The sequence below is a fragment of the Marmota marmota genome, unplaced genomic scaffold (genome assembly GCF_001458135.2).
Source record: "Marmota marmota marmota unplaced genomic scaffold, marMar, whole genome shotgun sequence".
NCBI lineage: Eukaryota > Metazoa > Chordata > Mammalia > Rodentia > Sciuridae > Marmota > Marmota marmota.
In genome coordinates, this window is record NW_025999990.1 from 11588949 (window position 1) to 11599323 (window position 10375).

Genomic DNA, 10375 nt, shown 5'->3' on the forward strand with positions numbered 1-10375 from the left:
TTTTTTTTTTTTTTTTTTTTTTTTTTTTTTTTTTTTTGATAACAGGGATTGGAACCCAGTGGTGCTTAAGTATTGAGCCACATCCCCAGCCCCTTTTGTTTATTTATTTATTTTAATTTTAAGACAGGGTCTTGCTAAGTTGCTTAAGGCCTCACTAAGTTGCGAGGCTGACTTTGAACTTCTCAGCCTGCTGAACCGCTGGTATTACAGGTGTGTGCCACAGTGCCCTGCTGACCACCACGTTTTTTCCCTAGAAAGTGTCTATAGACTCTCAGAGGCTGCCCTCTTCCTGTTTTGTGCCTGAAGATATCTTATACCAGCTAGGCTGTGGTTGACTCTTTTGGGGCAAAGACCCCGAGAGTACACATGAACTACAGGAGAGATGAAATGAAGGCAGAGAGATTAAATAAAGCCTTTTAATATTCAGTTTGTTGGGCAATGTTGAAGGCATGCCTCCCAGCGAAGAATTTCACACTCCATTTGGAACTTCAGGAAAATCTTATACTTATGTTTTGGGGGAAGGGCCAGTTTTGCCTTATAGTGCGTCTGCTCAGTTGCCTCCTGTTACCGTGTGAACCATGCCAGTGTTCATTTCACATGCTGTCCTTGGTCTGCACAGTGAAAAGGTTGAAGAATTGGGTTCCAAGGCCTGGACAGGGTTCCTCTCCTCTGTACTCCCTCTGTGGTTTGTTCATGAAAGGAAAAAGGATCATAGTTTGGTGGAAAGAGCATTTGGCAGTCACAACTGGTCATAAGAAATGTGTGTGTGTATGTGTTTTGAAAGAGATCATAAATGCCAAATGAGATATAATATCTTCTTTGAGAATTGCAAAGTATAATTGAAAACATAGGTTTGGACAATTATTTTGAATTTTCCAGACCTTGGGTTCTGCAATTAGGGTGGGGTTTTTGAAGCTTCTTTCTAGTTGGCAACTCTGCGGAGTTGGCAGTCACTTCTCAGGGTCCGAGCCAGGGTCGTTGTGTTCTCCAACACATTTTCTCCAAATGATCTCACTTTTGTTCTTTACATTCATGACTTTTAAAACTAATAAAATTCACAATTCTTTTAACTCAAAAATGTTTTTTAATGATTTTTGGAAAGATGAACAAAATTATGACTTTTAATTTGTATCCACTCTAGAAACCTACCCCCTTGTAAGAAATGATGTCCTTAGGTCATAATGGGCCCTGAATAAGCCTTTCAGAGTTGAAGAGGGTCTTAGTTAAAACTCTTTTGATTACAAGTATTGGAAGACAGCCAAAATGAGTTTAAGAGAAACAATTATTAATTAATTTAAAAAGATAACTAAGATACCTCACACTGCCCCAAAAAAGCAGGCCTAAGGAAGATGTTAGGACAAGGACCTAGAGTTGCACTAGGAACCCAGTGTCTTGTCTGTCTAACTGCCTCTGTCTATATTCCTTCCCTGTTTTATTCCTCTGCCTCTCAGAATCCTTCAGAAAGAAATATATTCATTTCTCACTTCAATAGTTTACATGTTAAATTTCCAGATACAAACTCCAGAATGGTAGTTCTAGAATATCAAGAAAGAGACTGATTTGCCCAGCTTGGGCTTTCTACCAGTTAGGATTTAGTAGAGGAAACACACCCGTGTGTACTTTTTGTAGGAACCAATTAATGTAGCAGACTAGGTGCCTTCAAAAGCTGTGGATGAACTGGAGAAGCAAGTTCCAGGCTGAGTCTCTGACCTCCCGGCCACTTTCCCAGAGGAGTTTTTACCTTTAATATTGCTCTGAACAGCTTCCCAGTTAAAAAGCCTTTGCAGTTGCCTATCAACATTAGGACAGCTGGGGAATGGATATGAACTCTGCTCCAGAGTTCAAAAAGGGAAGGGGTTCACTTTGCTTTAAAGTCACAAGTGGGTCTAAGCAATGGAAACTGATTCACAAGAACCTAGGTGTGAGGCAATCCGGGAAATATAGGGCTTTTTAATTTGCTTTCCTACCTCACCAATTAGAATGGGATAGAAAGCAGATTGAGAAAGCCCATTTGTAGTATCTGTCCAGATGATATATCTGCTGGTGGCTGACCCAGATATGGTCAAGGAGACAGGGACATAGATTGTATAGTGGATGCCTGGGGCTCACCCTGTGGGTGGGAGGGATGGCTTCTAAATTGGGCAGATAATCCAAATGGAATTCACCACCCACCCAATCCTTTCACAAATATTTATGGAGGCTCTATCATGCTTTGTTAAGCAACATGTGCCTCTGACTTTGAGTTGGGTTCACGGGCTGGATGGTGAAGATGGGGAGCAAGAGCTTTTGTACGTATTGTTCCATGAATTGTACATCTTTGTTATTTGTTTTACTGTGGAAACTTTCCTCCCCACCCCATGGTGCTAGGGATTGAACACAGGGCCTCGTGCATTCGAGGTAAACGCCCCACCACTGAGCTACATTCCTGGTCCTGCTGTGGAAACATTTTTATTATCTGATGTTTTGCTTTAAAATCAGCTTATGATCCTCAGTATTTTCTCCTTCTGTCATATAGCTGCGCATATTGGTGTTGGAATAAGTGGACAAGAAGGAATGCAAGCCGTCATGTCCAGTGACTATTCCTTTGCTCAGTTCAGATATCTGCAGAGGCTGTTGCTGGTGCATGGCCGGTGGTCTTACATAAGGATGTGCAAGTTCCTTCGATATTTCTTTTATAAAAACTTTGCATTTACTTTGGTTCATTTCTGGTACTCCTTCTTCAATGGCTACTCAGCACAGGTAAAATAACATTTTTTTTTCATTACTTTTTATTTAGTAGAGCTTTTCTCTTAAGTGAATAAAACTCTAGTTCTACAAAAACATACATTTATTTATTTATTTATTTATTTATTTATTTATTTATTTTGGTACTGGGGATTGAACCCAGGAGCACTTAACCACTTAGTCACATCCCCAGACCTTTTTGTTTCTTATTTTGAGACAGGGTCTCCCTAAGTTGCTTAGGGCCTCACTGAACTGCTGAGGCTAACATGTATCCCATAGCTATATCCCAGAGCTTCCTGAGTCACTGGGATTACAAGTGTGCACCACCACAACGGGCATAAATTTGTTTCTTTATTTTGTAATTTGAGTTCTATGTCTTCTCACAGTTGGGAGCATAATTAAGAGTATAACTTTTCTAGAATGTTTCTGGTGCTTTAAAAATATTTTTATTTACTTTGGATGATGATACAGGATTTGCTTATATTTCTCTTCATTTTAAATTATTTTTCATGTTACCTTGTTATTAAAAATACTGATCGCAGATTGTTCAGCTGTGAATGTGTAAAATTCTATTTGACCAAGGCAAAGGGATATAGAAATTGTAGGTAATGATAGCGCTATTGACATCACTCCTCTATTTGATGGTGGTGGTGGCTTTTTTTTTCTTTCTTAGTTTTTGATGAATGAGAGGGGCACATATTTAATATGTTAAAATGGTGATGTAGCAGAAAAATACATGAGTAAAAATGAACCTGAGTCAGTGCCCATAGTGTTGAACTTTCTCTGATGCTATGCCACATTGCTGTGGTGTCAGAGGGGTCTCAGATTGAGCAACAGGAGAGCCTGGCACAGTGGGGCCTACTTCCTGTTTCCAGGCAGAACTGCATAGAACTCTTGTCAGGAGTAAGCCTGTTTCCTGTATCCCATGTAAGGAACCAGAGTGCTCAGTGTTCTTTATCCCTTTCAGAAGCCTATTTTATTTTTACATATATCTCCAGCATATTTTATTTTATAAAATCGTTTTATAGAAATCTGGCCTTGCAAAATAAAAGGAAACCAAAATTTAAATAGTACTTGTGTGCTTCTAAACTGGTTTCACAAAGTGTTGTAATTAATTAATCCTCCCATAGACCGCATACGAGGACTGGTTCATCACACTGTACAACGTGCTGTACTCCAGCCTGCCAGTGCTCCTCATGGGGCTGCTCGACCAGGTAGGAGCCAAGGGCTGGGGGAGCTCTGGGTAGAACTCCTGCTAGAGAGGTCACAGCAAACACTTGAGTGCATTCTTCTGGTTTTCACTTTGTCCTGAATAAACCCTAGGACAGTTTGCTGTCAGGCAACAACTGCTATACTTCTTGTTTCATAATAAAAAAAAAAAAAAGGAAGATTTTTGTGACTTGAATTCATTGGCAGTGCTTACATGTTCCTTTCAGACACTGAGACCTGACTGTTTAGACACCTGAGAGTCTAGTCTATCTCTATATTAGTAATGTTCTCATTTTAAAAATAAATTTTAACACTTTCCAAAATTTATGTGTCTAATTCCCAAATTAGTCTGTATTTTATTTAGTAGCAATTCTTAGAGAAGGTGCCTCAATAAATAAAAGGTAATAATTAAAAATTAATTTACCAACTTGTATGGGAATATTTTTTCCCAAAGAATTCAAAGCAATATAAATATATTCTCTAAAGGGGCTGGAAATATAGCTCAGATGGTAGAGTTAGTAGAGTGCTTGCCTCACATGCACAAGTCCCTGGGTTCATCCCACAAAAGAAAAGAGAGAGAGAGAGGGAGAGAGAGAGAGAGAGAATATAAATATATTCTCTAAGGAAGTAAGAAAAAAATTCTCCTTACATTTTTAACATTTTCCATAAGCAGAAAAATAATAATGTCCTACCTAGTCCCTCTCTAAATTAAATATTAAATATTTATTAAATAATGGTGGATTAAAGCTATGATTGATCTCAGCACAAGAGAAATATTGTAGGATTTATTCCACTCAGTTTATCTTCTTAGAACTCAACAGCAAGTCACAATTCTTTATGAGATACAGATTGCAGCATATCTCTGACTTCTTGACCTGATGGACAATATATCACTCTAATTTTGTTTTCTCCTTAAGGATGTGAGTGACAAACTAAGCCTCCGATTCCCTGGGTTGTACGTGGTGGGACAAAGAGACTTACTATTCAACTACAAGAAATTCTTCATCAGCTTGTTACATGGAATCTTAACATCCATGGTCCTCTTCTTCATTCCTCTTGGAGCTTATCTGCAAACTGTGGGACAAGATGGAGAGGCACCTTCAGACTACCAGTCTTTTGCTGTCACTGTTGCTTCGGCTCTCATAATAACGGTCAATTTCCAGGTGTGTGGCTTCCCTCAACTGTGTCCGTTGGCACCTGTATTTTTATAAATAGGCTGGCGTGCACAGCCCATTCTCCCTCCAATTGAACCTCTACCACTTTATAAAATGAGTGCTATTTTTGTCCCTTATCCCAACCCTATTTCATTCCTGAGTCAAGGATAGTTTGGTTTCTGATTGCTCAGTATTCAAGTCAAATCATGCCTAAAACACAAAATTCCATTTTCAGAATTCCTAGTTCTTTCCTTTCTTGCTAATTCCCCAAATGAGTGCTCTGTTTTCCTCTCATTTCCCAACAGATTGGTTTGGATACTTCTTACTGGACTTTTGTGAATGCTTTTTCAATTTTTGGAAGCATAGCACTTTATTTTGGCATCATGTTTGACTTTCACAGCGCTGGGATACATGTTCTTTTGCCATCTGCATTTCAATTTACAGGTTAGTGTTTTCTAAATCCCAAAAATAAATGAGCAGACAAATGTCATTATTTATATTTGGACATAACTTCTGGGTATATTAAAAAATACACAAAGGGTGAATTATTGCTGTTTGGAGGAAGCCAATCTGGTTGTAAAACTTTACCATGGATAATCAATGTGAGGTTACAGAATATGAACTAGGCCCTTAGGATAAGGGACCATGTGACTTACTCCCCTGTTCTTTCCAGGCACCGCTTCCAATGCCCTGAGGCAGCCGTACATTTGGTTGACCATCATCTTGACTGTTGCAGTGTGTTTATTGCCCGTTGTAGCTGTCCGCTTCTTGTCAATGACCATTTGGCCATCGGAAAGTGATAAGGTATGCAGAGATACAGTCCTCCTCTAATTCTTGAGTGTCCCCCACAGAAACCAAAGTGTTTCCCAACAGCACTTTTCCTGCAAACCTTAAACCTTATAGGAAGTTTGGTTAGAATGATTTTTATGACTCCTCCTCTCTAACTCCATCTTGCAAATAAGTGCTTGGGATTGGGATTTTTAGTTTGCCTGCATTTAAATACAAAAAAAAAAATTTCCAAATGTAAACAAAGAGGGAGAGTGAACTAGTGAATCTCATATATTTACCCCTTCAAGTTAACAAGTGTTAGCATTTTGCTGTGTAAATAGTCTGGGTTTTTTCTCTGTTTATTTAAAGCAAAATATCACCACCTTGAAGGAGCCTTGGGGTAACAAGGAACAGAAAGCTGTGAACTCAAAATGTCTTAACAATAATGCATAAAAATTAGACTTCACACTACATTGGTTAAGAAACTTAATGTTGCCAAGAAAGAACTTGGGTCCTTCTATGTCCTCGGAAGCTGGTGTCTTCATTATTAGCATCATCTTGGTGCTGGAAGCCACCACAGAAGTTCCCAGCATCACATCTGATGTGTCAGATGGAAGTGGGGTGTGGGGAGAAGAGGCTCTCACCGTTCTGTAGCTTTCCTTTAAGCTCCTCCGAACGCTTCACCCAGGGGCCCCAGCACACTTCCCTCAGGTCTCATTTGCCAGATTTGGGACCCAGGCCCCTTCCTGGATTAGTTATGGTGGGAAGTCAATCAGGCCATTCCCTTCAGGGATGTGGCTGTATGGAGGAGGGGTAATTGTATAAAATCACTTTCACTAGAAAAAAGGAGAGAACAGATGTTAGGCAGGCAACCTTCAGTTGTCCCCAGAGCTCTCTTTGGCAGTGACAAAAATATGCAGTAGCAACGAGGACAAGAGGCCCATAGTTTTTTCTTCATCCTGTACCAATCTGATCTGTGACATGGAAAGAGCACTAGCTTAGGGAAAGTGGGACTCGTCCCGAATTCCAGCTGCCAGAATGTGGAACCGCCCCTGCTCTCCACGTCCTCATGTTCAAGGTTGGGACACAACAGTGATGCCTGCATCCGCCCTAGATGCCCCATCGCTCCTTTCTGCCCTGCTCCTTTTGGCCAGATGCCCTCACCTGTATTTTCATCCCTCCCACTTCTCCCACCTTCTGCAGATCCAGAAGCATCGCAAGCGGTTGAAGGCCGAGGAGCAGTGGAAGCGGCGGCAGAACGTGTTTCGCCGGGGCGTGTCGTCTAGGCGCTCGGCCTACGCCTTCTCGCACCAGCGCGGCTACGCGGACCTCATCTCGTCGGGGCGCAGCATCCGCAAGAAGCGCTCGCCGCTGGATGCCATCATCGCCGACGGGACGGCCGAGTACCGGCGCACGGTGGAGAGCTGAGCGCCAGCCTCGCGGGTCGCGCACGCCCGGAAATGTCTGTTTTTTTATGAAAGACTCTCAGGAACTTTAAAAAAAAAAAACTGAATTTGTCGCAAAGATACAGAAGACAACAACCTTTATAAGAAAGGATCTGGGTTGAGCTGTTGAGCAATAGCAAAGCCAAGAGACCCTGTCATACATCTCGTTATGTTGTTTGTGATTCAAAGGGAACGTTTCAATTCAGACTCAATCTAGGGTAACAGAATTAGAAAATGTCTTCTATTTCAGTTCCAATGCTATTGCATTGTAAAATGACAATTAAATTTTCCTGTCTGTGATCTTAAGCATGAATTTCCCAGAGACTGTTTTCATAAGTGTAAGATTTCAGTCTGTTTTTGGTTTATTTCCAAGTTAAGCTGCACTTTACACATTTTTACTAATCCATATTTTAGCAACTTCCTCTACTACCAAGGGACTTGATTCCCTACCTTTTTTTAAGCACCCAAGTAATCAGAGACTTTTTAAAAAAGTTTCTGAAAACAGGATATTATCAACAGGCACTAAGAAAGTACAGTTCGGAAAAATAAATTCTAGCATGCTATTGCATAGGAGGGTCTTTATAATGATAATAAATGTATTTCGAGAAGGCTGGAAGAAAAGATTTTGAATGTTTACACTACAAAGAAATGGTAAATGTTTGAGGAGATACACAAACTAGGATTTGAACATTCCACATTGTGTACACATATGGAAACATGTGATGGACAGGGGCTAGCTCAGGGTTAGAGCACTGCACAAGGTCTGGGATTCCATCCCCAGCCCCAAGTAAATAAATATAAATCATCACATAGTATCCCATAAATATGTACAATTACTGTGTGTCAAATAAAAATTAATTTTTTAAAAAGAACAGAAGAATGCCTACCAAAAAATATTAGTGTGCCTGCCTTTGAAGGGCAGTGTTCTTTTATATCACTTACCCCACTAGATATATGGTGTGGGGGGAGGAAGAAGCTACTCTATCCTTAGGGTGACTGGCCTTGATTACCAAGGTAAATGAGAGGTTGCTGCTACATAGAATAGGAATGTATCTAAAATGCAGGGGTCCTTTGGATGCCTTCCCTAGTGCTGCCTGGGAGCAATTGAAAGATCAAGTGTATAGTGGAGAAAAAAAGCTTAAGCAGAAAAATCTTGGGTACATCAATGGTAAATTGCAGAACATTTCACAAAACTGTCTTTTAAAAAGCAAACTTTTATGCCTGCCTACACATAAAGTATTTTATAAGGGCCTTGAACAGAAACGTACTCTTTATATATCATGATGGAAGAGGTTAGTGGGAACCTCCTTCCTTCCTTCATTTTTTTTTTAACTAAGTGTAATCACACTTAAAGTTTTTAAAACTAAATATATGGTATCTATTTATTTATTTGGCAATCTGAGGATATACTTTAATAACCTTTATTCTTTTTTGTTGTTCTTTTTGGTAATTCATGACAGTAGAATGAATTTTGACATACATACATGGAGTATACCTTCCCATTCTTGTGTTTGTACTTGGTGTAGAGTTACACTGGTCATGTATTCATATAAGAACATAGGAAAGTTATGTCTGATTCATTCTACTATTTTTCCTATAGGGAACTTCATTTCTAAGACTGAAGCACAGCATAACCTTTGAACTTTGAAGGTAACTTTAGGCAATTACTAAAAATATTCTCCAGAAGGTAATAGTTTCTTCTAGAGCCGTTTCTCATTTAGGTGAGAAATGGATCTAGAAGAAACACACTAGTTTCCACGTTCTATTGAAGATGCAGAAGTATTTTCAACAATTCTTTTTAAAGTGGGGCTGGGGAGTAATTTTCACCTTTACCATTAGGCTGTGACTATTCACATTGGTGCATTTCTATGAGGAAATCACAACACATGTATAAATGACACAGGACAGAAAAATATAATTGTAATTTTATAATGTATTTTCTAGGTATAATAAAAGAATGTGTGGCTATTACATGGAATTTCTAAACGTTTACAACTTTTATCTTGTAAATAAAAAGAATTGTATGTTTCTCTTTTTTTACAGAAAAGTTAGCTTGTATAATTTTGTCAGTTTCAGATTTCTCTCCTGTTTTTGAATTGTGGGAAAGGTTGATGATGCAATGTGTCAAAGACTTATACTGTTGGGTGCAATATTAGCAATTTTAAAAATGCAAATTGCTTCAGATAAATTATTTCTATATGCTGTAAATCTAAGATTGAATGTATATTTTGTTTAAAAAAATAAATGCTTTAGTAAAATCTTTGGAAAATGTAATATTTTAAAATATTTTTCAGTTAGTTTTGTTTTTGTTTGTAAGTATAGAAGAATCTAGTCCTGCAAGATTCCTCAAGGGACTTAGGGGTTCTGTGCTGATGAGAAATAAAGTTTGGGACAAGACACTAAATGTTAGTGGAGATGTGACTGAAAAAGGCGATTAGACTTTAGGAACATAAGGTTCAGTTGCTAAGATCAAGTCTGCTGCAAGGAAAATGCATGTTAGTATATTTAGACAAGGAACAATTTCTCCAAATGACATCAACTCTTTGGAACCATAAGGGGAAAGGAGTAGATGGTTCTGGAAATATATGATGAAGAGTTGGCAGAAAAAAGGGCAAAGGGGAACAAAGAAGGAAGTAGAAGGGGAGGAAAGTAGGTAAGGAGGAGGTGGATGCCCGAGGTATGAGCTGGGAGGAGTTGAGCACAACGACCTGTTGGGTGGTTAGCACCCAGACACAAGGGAAGCAGCAACCCCACCAAGGAAACATGGAGGAGTCGGGAGTCAGGGAGGTCTTTGGGAGGCCTGATTAGTAGAAAATGATGAGGTGGGAGGAGAGGGAACTGGCCATTAGTTTATGCAGTAGACTTGGAATAAGAAGGACTCAGAACAAACCTGGAAGATTTTCCTAAAAATATTCAAGGGTGCCAGGCGCCTTTAATCCCAGCTACTCCAGAGGCTGAAGCAGGAGGATCACAAGTTTGACGCCAGCCTGGGCTACTTAGTGAGATTCTGTCTCAAAAAATAAGGGCCGGGCATGGTGGCACACGCCTGAAATCCCAATGGCTCAGGAGGCTGAG

The 10375-nt window shown here is 39.6% G+C and overlaps 1 protein-coding gene across 2 annotated transcripts in view; it reads left to right on the forward strand.

The window, feature by feature from the left end:
- Nucleotides 1-9574, forward strand: part of Atp8b1 (ATPase phospholipid transporting 8B1) — a 115693-nt gene extending 106119 nt beyond the window's left edge. For both annotated transcript variants that reach the window (XM_048806158.1, XM_015482352.2), the window contains exons 23-28: nt 2516-2739; nt 3855-3938; nt 4851-5096; nt 5393-5531; nt 5761-5891; nt 7059-9574. In XM_048806158.1, the coding sequence (XP_048662115.1) occupies nt 2516-2739; nt 3855-3938; nt 4851-5096; nt 5393-5531; nt 5761-5891; nt 7059-7283 (1049 nt within the window). In that variant the 3' untranslated portion in view covers nt 7284-9574. The remainder of the gene's footprint in view (nt 1-2515; nt 2740-3854; nt 3939-4850; nt 5097-5392; nt 5532-5760; nt 5892-7058) is intronic.
- Nucleotides 9575-10375: the final 801 nt, after the last annotated feature.